Below are 20,788 nucleotides of genomic sequence, written 5' to 3'. Positions count from 1 at the left end.
ACAGGGGAAGTTGGTTCCATCCTGGCCTACAGGGTCGCTATGAGTCAGAACCGAGTCAAGGGCAGTGGGCTTGGCTTGGGTTGGGATGGTGCTGGTGGTACTGACCACAAGGTAAGCACCAGATGCCCCACAAGAGAACGATGAGGCTGTCTGCCCCATAAAGATGTATAGGGTAATGGTATATAGGGTCGCTACGAGTCTGAATCAACTCAAACTCAGGGACAGTGGGTTGGGTTGGGTTTTTTGGATCGTATATTTAGGAGTCCCGGGGGCCTATGTGGGATGGTATATATAAGAGACCGGCTTAGCTGTTAACCAAAAGTGAGCCGTTCGGACCCCCAGCCGCTCCCCGGGAGAGAGGTGACATTCTGCTTCATCCAGCTGATAGCCTGCGAACAGACTTGGTGACAGCGGGTTTTACTCTGGGTTTTCAGAAGCAGATCAACGGGTCTTTCTTCCGGGCTGCCCCTGGGTGGACTGGAACCTCCAACCTTTTGGTGAACGGCTAAGGGGGTTCACTGTTGCTCCCCGCCCCTCAGGGACTCAGACCACCACAGCCGCCTCTCTCTCTCTCTGGCTTGTCCTCTGTTGTCAGTGGAAAAGGTGCCTTCAAAGCACTCAGGCCATGGCCTGGCCCAGGGCCATGGTGCCATGTGGGTTGCCACCCAGAGCTGAAGGACTGAGTGTGGCCTGGCTGGGAGGGGATGCTGGACCGGGTGCTTTTGTGACCTGGGGCCACCAGGAAGGAAGAATCTAAGTAGGTCTCCTCTGTGTCTCTTCCCAGGAGCCCGAGAAGCCGCAGTTATATGACATTCCCACCAGCCCCCAGAAGGCAATACTGGCACCACGAGGCAGCCAAGCCAGCGTAAGTACGGATGGAATCGGCGCTGAGGCCCAGGGCCGGGAAAACCTCCAGAGCCCCAGGCAGCTGGATTGGCTCGGTCACAAATAGGAAGCCTGCCTTGTCTCCTGTGAGGCCAAACCCAAGGGCAGCAAGTTGACCCTGACCCCAGGGGACTGCGCTGTGCCAGAGGAGAGCCGGGCAACATGGGGCTTTCAGAGGCTCAGTGGGTTGGGTTTGGGTTGAGATGGTGCTGGTACTACTTACTACAAGGTAAGCACGAGACACCCCTCAAGAGAATGACGAGGCTGTCTGCCCCATAAAGATGTATAGGGTAACACTATATAGGGTCGCCATGAGTCTGAATCAACTCAAACTCAGTGACAGTGGGTCCAAAGAAGATCAGCAGGCCTTTCTGTGGAGGCACCCCTCGGGGCGTCCTGGGAGCACCTTCCAGTTACCTGCCAAGTTAACCACTTGCTCCAGCTGGGGACTCCTTCATTTGAGGCAAATCCCCTTCCCTGCAGTGGCATTCCGGAATAGAAATAGCTGGGTGAGTCTGAATGAGGCGCTTAACTTCTTAACGCCTGAGTCTCTATTACAGGCTTCTTGGAAGAAGGCCTGTGGGTGTCGTGGTTACTCATCGGGCTGCTAACCACAAGGTCACCAGTTCAAAACCACCAGCTGCTCCGTGGGAGAAAGATGAGGCTTTCTGCTCACATAAAGAATGACAGTTTTGGAAACTCGCAGGGGCAGTTTTACCCTGCCCTATAGGGCCACTGAGTCGGCATCAACTCAGTGGCAGGGAGTTTGGTCTTTTGGTTGGGTGGAGGGTAAGGTAAACAGCCGAGTGGCTGGATCTACTAGGAGGAGGATGGTAGACTTAGCTGGGGGGAGGCGAAATGGAGCTAGAGAGATGAGAGGCTCAGAGGAAGGTGGGGCTGGATGGTGGGGCGCCTGGGACTATCACATCAATGGGGAGCCACTGACGAAGCCTGAGCAGGGTAGTGACAACCAGAGTGTTGAGAAGCAGGGTGCCGGGCACTCAGCACAATACGTGTCTGCTGCAGGGGTCACTCCAATTCTGTGTAGCAGCACTAAGCGGGGCGTCTTTGTGTGGTTTCTCCCCAGAAACAGGGCGTGCCCCGGGCATCGCAGGCCATGCAGAGAGGTGACTACAGCACACTCCCGAGCCCTCTGAAGCCAGCGCACACTTTCGACCACTTGGAGTCACCGGAAAAAGGCAGTGTTACGAGCTCACCCCTAAGCAGCGTGGTGGAAGAAGCGAGGCCCCGTCCTGCCCCCAGGTTCATCCTCGCTTACGGGTCCCTGGATAGCAGGTCCCAGAGTCAACAACGGTACAGAGATTTATCCAGGCAGAAAAAACTCAGTCTCCCCGAAATCCCTTCTTCTGATCTCCCAGTGCCCAGGGATGAAGGGGTCAGCTACAAGGTACCCTCAAGCTTCCTGATCCCCCGAGTAGAGCAACAGAACACCAAGCCAAACATTTATGACATCCCTAAGGCGATGGCCAGTGCCCCTCAGGGGGCAGCAGAGCTGGACAAAGCAGCCGGGGTCGCAGAGATGTGTGTGGACCACAGCTGCCCCAGGCTCTCCGCCCAGGTGACTGCCTCTCCCGAGCCAGACAGCTTGTGGGCCTCGGGGTCGGGCAGCAGCAGGGCCAGCCTGTGCTCCTCCACGTCCACCGAGTCCTCCTCCAGTTCGTCCTCCGAGGAGTTGCCCAAGGAGCTGCCTGTGGACCCACACACGGCCAAGGAGATGGTGACCGCCCTGCAGCACAAGGTGGCCCTCGCCGTGGAGGGCCTGCTGCTCTTCGTCAGCAGGAAGTGGCGATTCCGACAGTTCCTGGAGGCCAGCCTGGACGCCGTGCACCGGGCTGTGGACCACACAGAGGAATCGCTGAGGGAATTTCTGGATTTCGCCCGGGGAGTCCGGGAGACAGCCAGTAACCTCAGCGACTGTAGCCTGCAGGTACGAATGAAAGATCAGCTCCACACCATCTCCTGCTCCTACCAGGTCCTGCTGGAGACCAAGCAGAACCTGGACCGCTGCCACTGGTCCCTGGAGGCCCTTGTGACAGACAAGGTCCAGAACAGCCCCGATGACCTGGAGAGGTTTGTCATGGCGGCACGGATGGTTCCAGAAGACACCAAGAGGTTTGCCTCCATGGTCATTGCCAATGGAAGGCTCCTTTTTAAGCAGAGCTCTGAAAAGGAGGAGCCGCAGCCGTGGACCGTAAACTCTGAACATCAGCTTGAAAAATGCACCCAGTCCCCCCAGAGAGAAACGGAGCCCCTCCAGACGTGTGCGCCTTCTGATCAGCAGAAGGAGAACGACCCCTCCCACGAAGGAGGCATGGAACTCGGGACCAGTACCTGTGGACAGGTGAGTTCCAAGTGATGCCTTGAGCCGAGGGGTGGGGGTGCAGGGGGGTGTTCCTGGAGGACCGTTGGAGTGGCTGCCAGGAAGCTAGATGCTGAGAATGTTTCTAGGTGGGCATCTGGGGAGACCTTAGACCCAGAGTCCTGAAAGTGAAGTTCACCAGAGTGGAATTCTAAATATAGCCTAGTAGCAGGTAAGCCAAGTAACTGGATAATATGGGAGATTCAAAAGCAACAACAAAAGCGGCGACCTTGTGCGTGTCCCAGGAGAACCATGGCCCGTGGGGCTGTCGATGAGCTATCTTCTGCTTGGGGAAGTAGATCGCCGGGCCCTTTTTTCCAGGATGCCTCTGGGTGAACTTCAGCCTGGGCCCTTCCGGTTAGCAGCAGAGTGGGTGAACCATGTCTACACCACCCAGGGACTCCTGACGCCGTATTTGGATAGCTTCTGGCCATGCTTGGTGTTCAGGCTTGCCTCTGACACTGGGATTGGTTATGGTTTTTTAAATATGTTCGTTTTGAAAGGTCAGGTATCTTCTTGCCATCTGGGTCAGAGCTGACTCATGGCGACCCTCTAGAACAGGGTAGAACTGCCCCAGTGAGTTCCCGAGACTGTAACTCTTTCCGGGAGCAGCAAGCCCCATCCCTCTCCCTCAGAGCTGCTGGTGGTTTCAAACTGCTGGCCTTGTAGTTAGCAGCCCCACTCATAACCTCTACACCACCAGGGCTACCTCTAGCACAATCCAGGAGGGCTGCAAAAGCAGATACCTACACGTTAGCCTGGATTATGGGCTGTGGTACAGTAGTTTTTAATTGCCTGGGGGTGGAGCAGGGTAGTGGCGGTGACAATTTATCCCCCCTGAAGAGTAGGTGATGTACCAAATATGTTTGGGAACCTGTGCTAAATCTTTATGGGAGCACACAGTCTCCTATTTCTCCCCAGTAGCAGCTGAGGGCTTGGAACTGCTGACTTTGTAGTTCGTAGGCCAATGAATAACCCACTATGCCTATAGAACTCGCTGTCATGGAGTCAATGCTGACTCAGAGCAACCCCTTGTGGGTTTCTGAGACTCACTGTTGATGGAAGGAGAAAGCCCAGTCTTTCTCCCGTGGAGTCGCTGGTGGTTTCAAACCGCCGACCATGAGCTTCGCAACCCAAAGTGCAACCGCTATGCCACTAAGACATTTTAAAACCCAGATGGATGGATGGCCCCACTCCCTGAATTTGTGATTCCAGAGGCTGGCTTTTTTATTTCTGACAAGTCTTTGGGCAGCGGTGATGTTGATGCCGCAGGTCTGGGGACCACACTTTGAGAAGCACTGCTCTAGATGGGCCATTCGGCAGGCACTTTTCCACTGTGTGGGCTGGACCAGCCAGCACCACCCACTGGCTGCACTGCAAACACAAGAGGCTCCTGGAAGACATCAGCTCCATGGTCCCCCAAACGGCAATTCACCAACACAAACACCTAGACGGCATCTTAGGAAGGCCCTTAGGTCAGCATATTTGGATGTCTTCTAGAAACGATTGGAATCCAGGCAGATTTGTCTCTGATCCCAAAATTAGAAATGATTTTTAAAATATGTATAAATCTAAGGGGGCTCCAAAAAGTGCGTGGGAAGATGCCATTATGTTTTCATTCCTGTGGCCCACAAGCTTTGGAAGCGCCCTCCCATGTTCTTCGAGTGCATGGTCAGCTGTCACCATCAAGAATCCTTGCATTTTCCAAAGTTCTAAGTGGAGTCATCGTCCAGGTGTTTTTGTTTTGTTTTGGGGACTGGGTTTTGGATGTTTTCTGAGGAGAACTGAATATGAAAACTTCATGGAATTTCTCCAGGAGACACTAAGTGCATACTCACTCACTCACTCACTGCCGTGAGTCAAATCCAACTGCCCTGCTGTGGGTTTCTGAGACTGACTCTTTAAGGGAGTAGAAAGCCTCCTCTTTCTCCCAAGGAGCGGCTGGTGGTTTCAAACTGTTGACCTGACAGCTATGAGCCCAGTGTGTAACCCACTCCTTCCCCAGGGCTCCCACGTTAGTGTATACGTGTGCACATATACCCATACACCAGTTTCCAACGAGTCAATTCACAAGGACCCTCTTTGTTTCCGAGCAGAATTTCACGGGGTTTTTAATGGATGCAGTCTTTGGCAAAGGGGCCCTTGGTGGCACAGTGGTTAAGTGCTCGGCCGCTAACTAAAAAATCAATGGTTTAAACCGCCAACTACTCCATGGGAAAGAGATGTGGCACTCTGGTGGCGGGAAAGATTTGCAGCCTTGGAAACCCTGTCCGGGGTCATTTCTACTTTCCCCTATCAGGGTGCTATGAGTCAGGATCCACAGAGAGCAGTGTGTTAGGGGTGGGGGTTAATCTTTTGTAAGTAGATTGCCAGGCCTTTCTTCCAAGGCACTTTGGGTAGGTTTGACGTATACTGGGATACACTTAATATGGCCACAAGGATTATCTCAAACCCTTCGCTCCCTGGCTGGTTCCGACTCATGGCAGCCCCCTGTGTTTCCGAGTAGAACTGGGCACCACCAGGTTTTTCTAAGTAGGGTGTCTGAATTAGAACGGGCTTGATGGCAACTAACAGCCACCAACAACTAATGGCAGTAGATAGTAGATGGTCGGGAAGTATGTTTCTTCCATCCAATTGCCCTTTGACAGCTTTTAAGTGTTATGCAAATGCTGCAACATTGGACTTCCTAAACAAAATGGTGCGTCGTCTTCTCCTCTACTGAGCACAAACAGGAAGAGGAGCAACCGCAGCCTGCTGATGAAATCTCTTATCTCTGTTTCTCCCCGGCTCCAGGTGCCCGGCCCTGGGGTCACCCTGCCGCTCCACCTTTCCCAACACTGCCGCCTCTATTTCGGGGCTCTCTTCAAAGCCCTCGGCGTGCTGGCGGGCAGCCTCAGCCACGGCCAGCCGCCGGAGACCTTCATCACGCACAGCAAGCTGGTCATCGTGGTCGGGCAGAAGCTGGTGGACGCGCTGTGCAAGGAGACGCAGGAGCGGGACGCGCGCAACGAGGTCCTGCGCGGCAGCAGCCACCTCTGCAGCCTGCTCAGGAACGTGGCGCTGGCCACCAAGGACGCCGCGCTCCGCCACCCGAGCCCCGCCGCCCTGCAGCACCTGCAGGCCCAGGCCCAGAAGCTGGAGCAGCACGCGCGTCACTTCCGCGGGGTGCTGGAGTGAGGACTTCCGGCGCCCCCTTCCTTCCCCTGTCACCTCTCAGCCTCAGCTTCGCGCGCCCAGCCCCCGTGCTGCTCGGCCCGGTGGGTCACGCCAACGGGCTGCCCCCCAAAGCCGGGATCACCACGCTGCTAAGCAGCCTCAGCGCAGCCCTGGTGGCGCAGTGGTTAAGTGCTCAGCCGCTCACCAGGAGGTCAGCAGTTCGAACCCACCAGCCTCCCCGAGTCGGGGAAGCTTCTGGCCGTCGGCTTCGATCACGGTGGCAGCCTGGGGAACCCGGTGGGACAGCTCTCTGTCCCACTGGGTCACTGGGCGTGGGAGCCCGGTGTAAGCAACCCCATGGACATTGGCCAAGCCCACCCCGCAGAGAGGACTGGGTCGGAAAGAAGGCCCCTCGGCGTGTGAAAGATGCTCCCGAAATGTCCATTGACATCCATGCGTGCTACACCTGTTCAGTCCCTTCGCTCCCTTAGCTCTGGCCGCCTCCTCCGCGGGGACTTCTGGGTGCTGCCGACTGAAGAGTCAGGCACGGGGCACGGGGCCTGCCCACGTGGGATTTACAGTCCGGTGGTGCGGGACTGCACCAACCATCGAGAAAATGGACTCGCTTTCCCATGGCTCATTTCTCTTGCCTTCATGAGAAAATGTGATGTAGAATTAGCTCTGTGACTTGGTGCACATTGTGTACACTTCCTCCTCATTTATTGACCACCTCATTATCCAACCTATCACGTCTAGGAAAATCCCAAACCAAACCCACTGCAGGCAAGTTGATTGTGACCCAAAGGGATGCTGATGGTTACAGTGCACAACTCCTAACCCATAGGTCAGCGGTTTGAACCCACAAGCCACTCAGTGGCAGGAAGAGGTGGCTGCCTTCTCCCGTAACAGATTTATATCCTTAGAAACCCTGAGAGGCATTTCTAGTCTCCCCTGTGGGCTCAACGGTTCCTTTACCTCAACAGTGAGAAAAAAGAAATCGGACTGTTTTGTGCAATAACAAATACCCAGATGAAAGGTGAGCTTATGCTGACTGTCATGGTCAAGGCTCACGTGACCACATGTCACCTTGGCTAAGCCAAGGGACCTCAGTGGTTTGGACAGAATTTGCTGTTTTGTAATGATGTCATCATCCTCCCATTGTGTGATGGGATGTCTTCCTCCTCCATTTTTGTATAATGCTGATTTTAGCGTAAGCACCTGGTCTTTGGAAACTACGCCTGACAATAAGTAGTGTCTTTGTGTCTTGCACCAAAAACAAGAAAAGAAAGAAAGATGTGTTTAATAGACTATATATACACATGTGGAAACCAGACCAGTTGACTCCCTGCCATCGAGTCAATTCTGACTCATAGCGACCTAGAGTGACTGTCTACATGCATATATGTGCATATGCATATGTTTATGTATATGTATATATATAGGCAATGAAACGTGTGAGAGGCACACACTGATGGGACTACCTTGTCTTGTTGAGTCACAAATGTTCTGTCTGCCTTGACCAAATGTGGTCTTAACACATTTCTCTTGCTCGTTTTAGTGGAAAATATTTGTGTTTTCCTTCTAAGACAGGTTTCTGCCTCCACAGGTTCTGGTGTTTTTCCTCACACATTTCTCTATCTATCTTCACATATATATACCATTTGATTTTAACCTCTTTAAAGATGCAATATCTACAAGTTTGCATGTTCTGTTGGGTTCCCTGTTAATTTATTTTTGTACATTATAGATCTATGTTAATAAATTCAGTATGTTCACTCAGGAAAAGGATTATACCTCAACCTCGAGTCTCCTGGGACAGTTATAATGTTATTTAAATACACTTGTGGATTTCGACATCATTTGTAGCACACCTTTCCTCGGGGAAGACTTTGGCCCATGTCACTCACACTGACACTAGCATCTAGCCTCTGATGTTGAACTGCGGCACCCACATGCTTCTCCCTGAGCCCGCCCAGAAAGGGGCAGAGGACGTGGCCACCTGTGAAAGCTAGCGCAGGGAGAGCCTCCTCCCCCCTCCCCCCAACTTCCAGAGCACTGCAGCCAGGAAGGTGTGGTGTGGGCAGGACATCTGTCTGTGGATACAGATCTCCCCTCAAACCGCCTCCTCTTCCTACTCTGACAACAGTACTGTTGCTATGGCGACACCATCCCTGTGCTTCAAGAGAAGGCCCAGGTCTCTGTACTCATCACAGCTGCCCAAAAGCTTTTACCACCGGCAGGCCACGTTACTAGGTTGGGAGCCACCTTAGATGAGACGGAGCACAGCTCCTATCTGCTACACTGTGCCGGAAACTGTCCCCAGTACCGGTAAACCCATGTGAGTCAGGGTAGACATTGGGCTCCGTGGGGTTTCCAATGGCTGATTTTGGGGGAAGTCGATTAGCAGGCCTTCCTTCCAAGGTGCCTCTAGGTGGCCTTGAGTACCTGTCCTTTAGTGAATGAAAATCATCAAGTAGGTGGATTAAACCTTTGTACTACCCAGGGGTTCCTGCATTTGGTCCCTGAAACCCAACCGGTTGCCAGTAAGTGGATTCCAATTTATAGCAAGCCTGTAGGACAGAGCAGGGCTGCCCCACAGGCTTCCCAGGCTGATCCTCACAGAAGCCGACTGCCTTGGCTTCCTCCCACAGGGGCCCTGGTTGTTTGTATGGTGCTGATCTCAGGGCCCCTAACAAGGAACCCCATCACAGTGAGACATGCTTCTCTTTGACTGGACAGAAAGATCCTAAAAGACCCCATCACTGAATGGCTGTGGGCTGCACCAGTCAGGACCCCTTCTCTTACGAGGGATCAAAAGCCAGACCCAGTCTAACTTAAGCATCACAGAAAATGTCTTCACTCAGGTATCTGCAAGCAACCCGGTCATAGACTGGCTTCCAGCCTGCTGGGCTCAGGACATCCAAGTGTGTCACAGAGCCCATTTCTCACCCGCACTTTCTTTAGGCTGGTTTTCATCGTGACCAGGCACTGCCCCGAGTGGTGTCCTTCCTGGCTGTGTCCAGAGGAGAAGAATGAGCAAGAGACCTCTCTGCAGGTGCCTAAATACGCCCTCCACCAAAAACCCTCACAAATGTGATGTGAGGGGAATAGTACATTTGGAATTCATTCCACCAGGTTAGACTGTTAATCAAGCTTTCTGTTTAGAGGTTCTGAAAAGATTGCATAACAGTTTGTGACCCAAAAAAGGCTTGATTTGTGGCAGTCAGGGGACTGGTTTTATCACCACGACAATGTACCTGCTCACACAGCCATCTCAGTGCACCAGGTTTTTGGCAAAAAACAGCATGCCTCTCTTGCCCCACGCACCTGACTCACCTGACCTCGCTCCATGTGACTTCTTCTTGTTTCCCCCAATGAACAGGGACACGAAAGGGCAATGATTTGATGACATAGAAGAGGTAAAGAAAAAAGAAAAAAAACGAGGAAGGTGCTGTCAGCCATCCAAACAGATGAGTTTGAAAAATGTTTCCAAGAATTTGACAAATGTATGAAGTGTCATGGAGAATACTTTGAAGGTGATAAGGTTGTTTTGTTAAACATGATAATAATAATAAAATAAATACATAGCTTTGAAAGCATTCCATTTATTTGGGGGGTACTCTCTCATATTCCATGATGGACAGCGACATGCATGCACAGGCTGGCCTAGAGTTGAAGTCTACATGCACAGATACACACACACACACACACACACACACACTCCCCCATGTGTCCTCAGAGAGGCAAAGGGATGGCTTTGTCAGGAACAGTGACGGGTCCAAGATTTTGCAGGACTTCAAGCTGACAGGTGAGTTGAAGGCGGTTTCATGGCTGCTGGGAGAAGACATTCAATTCTGGGGTCAGAGACCACAGACCCGTCTTCCTCACAGTGCAGCAGACAGCTAAAGCATTATCTTCACATCAGTGTCCCTTGTCCTGCGGGTCCCAGGCAGCTCTGCCGAGGTGGGCTATACTTGTGTCAAAGCCAAGGGACCTAGCATCGGAAGCCCAATCTTTTATAAGGGCTAACCTAAAACGAACCCTGATGGTGCACTGGGTTATGTGTTGGGCTGCTAACTGCAAGATTGGTAGTTCAAAGCCACCAGAGGTCCTGCAGGAGAAAGGTGAGGCTGTGTGCTCCCATAAAGATCCATAGCCCTGGGAGCCCCAGGGGCAGTTCAACTCTGTCTTATTGGGATTGCTATGCATCAGAATTGGCTTGATGGCAGCGGGTTTGGCTTTTTGTTTTTTGGGTTAGGAGCAAACCTGGCCAACCTTTGTCCCAGAAGAAGACATTCTCTTCCATGGGTTGGACTGCCAACACCTCCACCCTTCTGCTTGGGGAAGCAGCAGGGGCCTCTGTCTCCATCTCCCAAGGCTGTTCACCGTAAACGTCCTTGAAAGGACAGTCCAGAGCAAAGTGCTGCTCAGACACCCACAGAGAGCAGCCTGCAGATAGTCTGTCTAGCAAAAGTCCGGAATGTGTTCGAAAGAAGGGGAATCCGCTGCAGGGGCAGACAAGACAATTTACCCCTCTGGCATGATTATTGTTCACATGATAATGAGAAACCTCTGCCACCGAGCCAATTCCGACCAGCAGTGACTCGATAGAGGATTTCTGAGGCTTTATAAAGCCGTAAGGAAGCAGATAGCTCCATCGTTCTCTCACCGAGGGATTACTGTTCTACTGTTTTAGATGTTCCAACTCAGTCCTCCATAAGAAACCTACCTCTCCTAGGGAATGAAGAGGCCTTATTGGATTTTGACTTATACATGCTCATGTATGTGTATGTGTATATACATATATGTGTGCTGCTGTTGTTGATAGGTGCCAGCGCATCGGTTCCAACCCATAGTGACCCTATGCACAACAGAAGGAAACACTGCCCCGTCCTCCGCCGGCCTCACAAGGATTCCTCTGCTTGAGGCCATTGTTGCAGGTACTGTGTCAGTCCAGCTTGTTGAGGGACTGCCTCTCTTTCACTGTCCCTCTACTTCATCAAACATCGTGTCCTTTTCCAGGGACTGGTCACTCCTGACAACATGTCCAAAGTACGTGAGACCCAGTCTCACCATCCTTGCCTCCAAGGAGCACTCTGGCCTTATTTTTTCCAATACAAATGGCTTTGTCCTTTTAGCAGTAATTTCTAGACTCTTCTCCAGCACAAATTTCAATGCATGGATGCTCCTGTGGTCTTCCTTGGTCAATGTCCATCTTCCATGTGCGTATGAGGTGATTGAAAAGACCATGGCTTGGGGCAGGTGCACCTTCGTCCTCAAAGTAACATCTTTGCTTTAAGGAGGTCTTGTGCAAGAGATTTACCCCATGCAATGCGATCTTTGATCTCTGCACTGCTGTTTCCATGAGCATTGATTGTGGATCCAAGCAAGAGGAAATCCTTGACCACTTTGATCTTCCCTCCATTTATCATGACATTGTCTATTGGTCTAATTGTGAGGATTTGGGTCTTCTTTATATTGTAATCCATACGGAAGGCTATATTCTTTGATCTTCCTCAGCAAGTGCCTCAAGCCTCCTCATTTTCAGCAAGCAAAGTTGTGTCATCTGCATATCGAAGGTTGTATATATACGTGTGAATATATATATACTCCATTATCTTTTCATTCCATTTTCCCACTAACTTTAAGTACAAAACCATTAGGTCTAAAATAATGAAAAATGCTGCTCTTAGCTAAACATATTTCCTTCCTCTTTTTTGAAAAAAGGGATGACGGAAGGAGTGTCCGCTGATAAATTGAGTAAGATAATTCCTTCTGAGGCTGTTTAAAAATAAAATCAAATAGCTTTCTTTCTTTTCTTTGTTATCATTTTGTTTTGTGCTTTAGGCAACCGTGTACTAAGCGTTTTTTGTGTAAAGCCTGGAGTTCTGTACCACTTCCTCCCAGGAAAGGAGAGGAAATGGTGGGTGGCCGGGAGGTAGGGGGATGGCTGCAACTTGACCTCAATTAAGCTGAACTTCATCAGGCGGATGGAAGTGGTGAGGAGCCTTGGTGAGAGAACTTCCTGTGTGACAAACCCAGGGTGGGGGATCTTGTTTGTTTGGTGGTTACTATTTTTTAACACCCCTGCCAAAATTTTTTTTCAATAAATAAAAAATATTTAATTTTTGTGTGTCATTGTTTCCTTAAGGTGTATGCTCCATCTCCGAGCCCCTTTGTATCTGCACTTAGCACCAGGTGAACCCGAGCCATCCCTTCTGCCCCTTCACTGATTGATTGGTCAGGCCGAGGCTGGTCCCTAGAGGTGCTGAGGGGACAGTACAAGGCTCTGACAACCTGCTGCTTTCATTCCAGGGGGGAGAGGAGTCAGGGCCGAGACTGGGCAGGAGAGAGGGTGGGCCTCTCCTGAGATACAAGATCTGGGGGGTGGAGGGTGGACCACAAACGACCATGGAGTTGTGGCTTATCAAGATAATATTTGAGTACACTATTTAAAGACACAAAAAGGGTTCTAAAATTGATCGTGGTGGTGGTTGTACAACTCTTCGTGATATGATTGAACTAATGAACTGTATGATATGTGGATTATAAGCCCACAAACTCATGGCCATCGAGTCAATGCTGACTCACAGTGAGCCCCTGTGGGTTCCTGAGACAGTAACTGTCAACCGGAATAGAAAGCCTGGTCTTTCTCCTGCTGAACTCTTGGTGGTTTCGAACTGCTGATCTTGCGGATTGCAGCCCAACGAGTAACCACTACACCACCAGGGCTGTATAAGCCAATAAAACTGTTTTTAAAAAAATTAAAATACCAAAATGGGTATAAAATGGAATCCAGACTTTCTGGAGTCATGGAGGCTAGACCAACCCCTGAAGCTACTAGCTCAAGATCATCTTTAAACCTTAAAGCAAAAACACGCCATGACCTTTTTCTTTAAATGAAGCAATAGTGTGGCCTAACTGGGAAAGAAAGTCTGCCTGTTGGTCCTTTAAGAGCTATGTAGAAGGGGCTTCAACAAGTTCTTGGCGAAGCTCCATGATCTTCTCATTCCATGGGCCACAAACCCTTTGAAGCCCCTCATGTGTTGGTGGTGGCATCTTCCAGTCATTCTGTGTCAGAACTGTGGCCAAGTGGAGCTGCTCCGTCAGGCTGACAGGGCTGCAATCTTTACAGAAGCAGACCACCGCGTCATTTTTCTGTGCTTAACCGTTGCGCCACCAGGGCTCCTGTAGGCCCCCTGTGTTCCTGAAATATTTAGTTTGACTATTTTCCTAAAAGAACAACTTAGATGTTAGGTCTGTCTTGAACTCCCTCAAGTGTTGCCTCCATTTCCACTTTTTTTTTAACCCTCCATGTGCTAGTCAGTGTTAACTAGAGAAACAAATCCAGAGACACTAATATATATATATGTAAGAGAGAACTTTATAACAATAAGTAATTATGCATCAATAAAACATCCCCGCCCAGTCCAGATCAAGTGCCTAAGTTCAATATTAGCCCATAAGCCCGATATTAGCCCATGAATTCCTCTTCAGACTCAGACAACACATGTAATGATACTGAATACAGGGTGATCACAGCCCGGTGGGTTGAAAGTCCTGTGACCCCAATGGTATTGGACGCATTTCCAGGACTCTGGCTGCCATCAGCGTGGCTCCATGTGGCTTGTCAACAGGAACGTGAAGGAGAGAGAGAGAGAGAGAGAGAGAGAGAAGAAAACTCCCAGAATCCTCATGAGAAGGCCACTCCCACAAGGAGGCATCAGTCAGGCTGTGACCTGATTGACAGGCTAGACTCCACCTCTATAACCTATTTACCAAGTTGACCGGAAATTGTGTAACTACCACACTCCACGTGCTACCTTGAAGGGCTGTAGTTTAGTGGTTATGTGTTGGACTGCGATCCACAAGGTTGGCCCACCAGCCTCTTCAAGGCAAGAAGATGGGGCTAAGCCCTTAACAGCTGCAGTCTTGGAAGTTCACAGGGTCACCGCCTGAGACAAAGCCACCCTGATGGCACCACCAACAAACACAACATGTGTATGTGCACAAACTATAACATTCCGTGTGTGCCCGTGGACATTTTTTTCTGGAGAATAAGGCCATAGATTTCATCAAAGCCTCAAAAGGTCCAGTGTTTCCAACCCCAAACCCACCGGCTGTTGAATTGACTGTGGCTCACACTAAAGCCGCTGCTGCCATGAGTCTATTCCAACTCGTAGCAACCCAAAGGACAGAGTAGAACTGCCCCTGTGGGTCTCCAAGGCCGCAAATCTTCAAAGCAGTGGTTCTCAACCTTCCTAATGCTAGGACCCTTGCACACAGTTCCTCATGTGGTGGTGACACCCCAACCATAACATTATTTTTGTTGCTACTTCACAAGTGTCATGTTGCTACTGTGAAAGGATCATTCGACCCCCAAAGGAGTCATGACCCACAAGTTGTGAACTGCTGCTTTAAACTTGTCTCCCTGTGAGTGGCTGTGGATTCAAACTGCTGACCCTGCAGTTAGCAGCCTAACTTATATAAACCCATGAAGTCACTAAGGCTTCTACTACAATGCATAGCAATCCTATAGGAGAGAGTAAAACTGACCCATATGGTTTTCCAAGGTGGTCAACCTCACAGAGTGGACTGCCAAATCTTCCTCCTGCTGGTGGGTTTGAACCACTGGACTTTCTGTTAGCAGCCGAGCACTTAACCACTGCACCACCAGAGCTGGCAATGATGCTGGTTTTACTAGATGGTGGCTATCTGCTCTCATGATTCCATTCCTTCCCCAGCTCCTCAAACCCATAGCTGTCCAGAGCACAGCTGTATCCCAGGATTCATGAAGGGGCACGGCCTTCATGCACTCATGCCACCGAGGCCAATGGGGAGCGGAAGAGGCACTAAGGAGGACACCTGGTCCCCGGAGCAGCTGTGAGGCCAAAGGGCTCAAAGGCAGTGAACACGACCCGCCCACACACCCGGAGCCAGCTGCAGCCCACTGGTGAGCCCAGAAAGGCACACCAAAGCCTTAGCCGGCTCCAGCCGGAGGCCCAGAGCAGCCCAAAGACAGCTGTGCTAAAAGAGGAAGAGGAAAAACAGACTGGCTGCCCAACACAGCTGACACCAGCAGGTCTCGTCAGCAACTCCAGGAGCACCCGTTGTGTTTGTCCACCACTTATCAGTCAGCTTGTCGGACTGTGGTGGCCTGTGTGTTGCTGTGATGCTGGAAGCTGTGTCACCGGTTTTTCATGTCAGCAGAGTCCCCCAAAGTGGACAGATTTCAGTGGAGCTTCCAGACTGGGAACGGACGACCAAGAAGAAACCTGCTGCCCGCTTCAGAGGAAGTGGCCGCTGGAAACCTAATGTAAAGCATGGAAACACTGGCAGGTGCTGACGGGCTAATGAATGGAAGCGGAATATTGTTGGAGAGAATGCTGGAGGATGGAGCCCGTGGGTGGGGAAACCAAGACAAACACGCTGCCACTGAGTTGGTGCTGACGCAGAGTGACCCTACAGGGCATGGTAGAACTGCCCCTGTGGGTTTCCGAGACGATAATTCCTTACAGCAGTAGAAAGCCCCATCTTTCTTCCAAGGAGCAGCTGGTGGTTTCGAACTGCTGAGTTAAGGTCAGCAGCCCAACGAGTAACCACTATGCCACCAGGGCTCCTGACAATGTGACGGCGAGGAGCTGCTTTCTCAAAAGAGAGGGGCTGCAACAATGGACCCAGGCATGGGAGCCGTTGTGCAGGTGGCGCAGACCCTGGCAGTGGTTGTTATGCATAAGGCTGCTATGGGTCGGAACTGACTTGATGGCAAGTACCACCACCAACATTGTGTTTGTAGTCAGATGGGCCTCCGTGGAGAAAGTCTCTTGTCTGCACTCACCCGCTGGATGACCCTGAGCCAAGCGCCCTTGTGGGTCTGGACCTTCGGGTTTTTACCATGAAGCCGAGGCCCTGGTCAGCCAGCCTCGGGAGGCTGACGTGAGGACAGAGTGAAAGGTCATGACCCTTTTTCCAGTGCATCTCAAAGAGGATCGACTTCTCTTCCTCGCCCCAAATTCCCAAAGAGCAGCTTTCCTGGCCAGGCCAGAGCACCAGCTGGACAGTCTCGGTGCCCTTGGGTTTTAGCTGTTCTCTCTCTGTCCTCTGCTATCCGGCAGAACCAGTTCCAGAATCCTCTCTCAATTCTCTCACTTACTGGCCATGTGACCTTGGGGATGTCATTGGATCTCACCAGGCGTTTGCATCTTCATTGGTAACGTGATATTAATAGTAGTTAGGAGGCCTGGTGGCGCTGTGGGTTAGGAATTGGGCTGCTTGCTAACCACAAGATCGGTTGTTCAAACCCACCAGCTGCTCCCATGAAGACATACAGTCTCAGAAACCCTATATCTGGTCCCTCCTAGTCAGAATCAACCCAGTGGCAGTAGGGTAACAGTCCTAAGGAGTCCGAGGGGTGCAATGGTGCAAAAGCTTGGGTGTTAACCGGAAGGTTGGCAGTTCAAAGCCACCAGTGGTTTCGGGCAAGATCTAATGACCTGCTCCTGGAGAACTGACAGCTAGGAGGCGCTCTAGAACAGTTCTACTCTGTGCGGGTCTATGGTCAGCATTGACTTGGTAGCACCTCACCGCAATAGCACAGGCAGTTTCAGAGTCTACCATACTGGGGTGATCAGCCCCCTTCCTTTGGTTTACTGAGCTTGTCTCTCTCAAGCACTCAGGCTCTCCAAGGCCTGCAGTGGTCACAGTTGCTGTGAAGTTGGTCCTGATTCCCGGAGACACCGTGTCTGCAGAGACGAGCTGCACCTGGGTTTCCAAGGCTGCGAGTCAGGGGCTGATCTCAGGGCCAGGTACCTGTGGATGGGTTCCAACTGCCTTCCTTCCAGCCTTCTACCCTAGCCAGCTCCACTGAGGAGGGAAGAAAAATCCCAGCCCTTGTGGGGCTGACAACTGTGTTCTTGCTATAAAAAGAAATCATCAGCCAATGAGTCTCCAGTTGATTAAAAGATAGGATTCTTTTCAGTTCTTTGAATGGCGGGAACAGGGATCCCAAGCTCACCTCCCCGTATTTCCATTGGGGCAAACCGGGCGATTGCTACCCCATTTTTCATTCAGGTGAAAAAACGAAAGTCCCCTGGCAGCTTCTGCAGGGCAGTGAGTCCTTTCACGTGGCTCTTCCAGCCACCGTCTCGGCATTGCCCACCGAATGACCTTGTCCTGGTGGGTCTGGGTGAGGGCAGGTGGAGGAGAGTGCTGACGGCATTCAGTTGTGAGCGCTGGTTTCACAAGCTTCCTTGTGAGTGTCATCCCACTGCGTATTAAATGAACCCTCACTGGAACAGGCAGCAGCTTGTCCTGGATCTAGGGGACAGCTTTGACACAAAAGCAATGACCGAGGAGGAACAGCAGCACCACCAGGAACCAGAGCATGAGACAGAGCAGTGGACTTCCCAGTCCCCAGAGCAATGAAGGCCTAGTGCTTGGGGCTAGGAGGCTGGCTTGTGGAGTGAGGTGCCTCTGGGCACTTCATTCAGGGGCTGGGTGCTGTTGGGTTGCGGCTTACAGCAGAGAGGCATGCCCTTTGGGCATTAACTAGCAGCCCTAAAAGGACCTCTAACACATCCCAACGGAGCACTGTACCCTGAGCATTTCCCACCTGAATTGTAAATTGCTAACTTCCATAATCCACCTCTTCATTGTGAGCATTGCCTGTGAGTTCTGTGGGGCCCTTGCAATGAACTCTTGAACCCAGGCAAGAAGCAGAGAGCATAGTGGGAGGCAGAGCACCAGCCAATCATAACGGGGTGCCTTAGTTGCAGCGGAGTGAGTCTCTGGTGGCAAGAATGGTTAAGCGTCCAGCTACTAGCCAAAAGGTTATTGGCTCAACCCACCTCAAAAGGAAGGCCTGGCCACCTGCTTCCCCAAAGCCGTAGCCACGAGAACCCCACAGAGCAATTCTACTGGACATACGGGCCTCATTGTGGGTTGCGATGGACTCCAGGACACCTGGCTGCTTATTTGCAGACAGGCTTTCCCCTTAACGTTGATAACAAGCAGAGGCACAGGCACAAGGTCACGCACAAGCAGTCATTCCAGGGTTTTCTCAGAGGCTCTGCGAGGGATCTGAGATGGGATGATGCAGCCCTTCTCTTGCAAACAGCTTGCAGTCAGCTTGTGAGAACAACTAATCATTAGCACTGACTACCCATCCATTCGATTCTGATCCATAGCGGCCCTAAAGGGCAGGGCAGAACCACTCCTGTGGCTTTCCAGGACTACAACTGTTTATCAAAGTAGAAAGCCTCATCTTTCTTCTGGGGTCAGCTTCGAACTGCGCCTGGCAGTAAGCAGCCCGCTGTATAACCAGTATGCCACCCAGGCTCCCTATACTTGCTTCTTAATGCGGGCTGGTGGTGGTGGTGTTGGTGGTGGTGTTGGTGGTGGTGGTGTGTGTGTGTAGGGGGGAGGTTGGGTCATTCTCTGACTACATCATAAGGTTTCAAGTCTCCTAAGGTCTCAAAGAGCCCTGGTGGTGCAGCCCAAAAAGGCTGTTTGTACCCCCTAGGGGACAAAGAGGAGCCTGGTGGAGTAGTGGTTATGAATTGGGCTGCAAACCTGCAGGGCCAGCAGTTCAAAACCACCACCCTCTCCGTAGGAGAAAGACATAGCTTTCTACTCCAGGAAACAGTTACCATTTTGGAAACCCACAGGGACAGTTCTACCCTGTCCTATAGGGTTGCCATGAGTCATAACTCAATGGCAATGAATTTGGTTCTTTTGTGGGGTAGGGGGTAAAGAGAGAAAAACTGAGATGAGTCCTGTCCTAGTGACACAGTGGGTAACCGCAGCTCGAAACCAAAAGATGAGGCTTTCTATCCCGCTCAAGATTTACAGTCTGAGAAACCCACAGGGGGACCCGTAGGGTCACTGATGGATTCAATGGCGGTGGGTTTGGAATCTGGTTTGGGGGGATGAGGCAGTCGGCATGGTGCAGATTACTCAAAATCCAGCTCACTGCCACCAACTCCATCAATGGTAACCCTTTTTTAAAAATAGTTGTTCATCTTGTTTTGAACTTCAGATCCCTTCATACAGAATTTCAAAGGGTCCACACCACATGACTTTTACTACTTATACGTATAGCAGCGGTTCTCAACCTGTGGGTCGCCACTCCTTTGGGGGTCGAACGACCCTTTCACAGGTGTCGCCTAAGACCATGGGAAAACACAAAGATTTCACAATATAGAATTACATATTGTTTTGTGATTAATCACTATGTTTTATTATGTTTAATTATGTTCAATTTTTGTTCTTTTAAAAAAATCATTTTATTGGGGGCTCATACAGCTCTTATCACAATCCATCCATCCATCCTCAAGCCCATTGTAAATTTGTTGCCATCATCATTCTCAAAACATTTGCTTTCTACTTCAGCCCTTGGTATCAGCTCATTTTTCCCCTCCCTCCCGGCCCCTCCTTCCCTCACAAACCCTTGATAATTTATCATTATTATTTTAACAATGTTTCAATTTGTAACAATGAACATACATCCTGCATATCAGATATTTACCTGACAATTCATAACAGTAGCAAAATGACAGTGATGAAATAGCAACGAAAATAATTTGATGGTTGGGGGTCACCGGAACATGAGGAACTGTATGAAAGGGTCACTCACGGCCTCAGGAAGGTTGAGAACCGCTGACGTAGAGCTTTAAATTTTGTCATTCCTTGAAATACAGTTATGGTCAGGATTTAAGAGATTATTCAGTGGTATCGCTGAACGCGCGCAGAAAGCGCTCTTTGTGGTTTCCAACAGCGGAGCCCAGTGCTAACAGCCCAAAGCCCAGCCACTGCGCCGCAGCCTTGCCAGCCCTGTGCAGCGTTCTCCTGTCCCGTGGGCGCGCTGAGTAGGAAGGGGGTTGTTTTTCGGGTTTTGTTTGTAGAGGGTCTCGGCCACCTCACCGGACAGGATGGGTTTGCAATGAGAGCTGAGAAGCGTGCTCTCTTTGAATACCGAAGGAATCGACTGGATCCCCCGGAATCACCCAGGGTAGCGACAGGGCGCGGCCCTTTTCTTCCAGGGTCCCGTCTGGGAAGGTCCCTGGCCCACGATCCCGCCCGGCTGGGGCGGGGGTACCCCACTACGGAGGTGGGCGCGCGACTGTGCGTAGGCAGCGGAAAGGACGTGCCCACCCAGCAGCGCCGGCCGCAGCGCAGCCACCCACCCAGTGACCTCCGCGCGCTCTCCAGCGCTCCGGCCGCCCCCGCCGCGAGGCCGCGCCCAGCTCCTAGCAACGCTTTCCATGGTAACCGGGCCTTGACGACGGTCCCGCCCTACTCCGCCCCGCCCGAGGCGCGACGGGGCCGCGTCACCACTGCGCGCCGGAAGTGACTGCCGCTGTCGGCAGC

The 20,788-nt window shown here is 51.4% G+C and overlaps 1 protein-coding gene across 3 annotated transcripts in view; it reads left to right on the top strand.

Moving 5' to 3' along the window:
* The window catches only part of CASS4 (Cas scaffold protein family member 4), a 38,832-nt gene extending 31,069 nt beyond the window's left edge, over positions 1 to 7,763 (top strand). For all 3 annotated transcript variants that reach the window (XM_045295388.1, XM_045295386.1, XM_045295387.1), the window contains 3 exons: positions 785 to 865; positions 1,973 to 3,247; positions 6,059 to 7,763. In XM_045295388.1, the coding sequence (XP_045151323.1) occupies positions 785 to 865; positions 1,973 to 3,247; positions 6,059 to 6,442 (1,740 nt within the window). In that variant the 3' untranslated portion in view covers positions 6,443 to 7,763. The remainder of the gene's footprint in view (positions 1 to 784; positions 866 to 1,972; positions 3,248 to 6,058) is intronic.
* Positions 7,764 to 20,788: the final 13,025 nt, after the last annotated feature.

Source organism: Echinops telfairi, unplaced genomic scaffold, assembly GCF_000313985.2.
Source record: "Echinops telfairi isolate 266 unplaced genomic scaffold, ASM31398v2 ScPeMD7_5592;HRSCAF=6446, whole genome shotgun sequence".
Lineage (NCBI taxonomy): Eukaryota > Metazoa > Chordata > Mammalia > Afrosoricida > Tenrecidae > Echinops > Echinops telfairi.
This window is presented reverse-complemented; position numbering and strand designations above follow the sequence as displayed.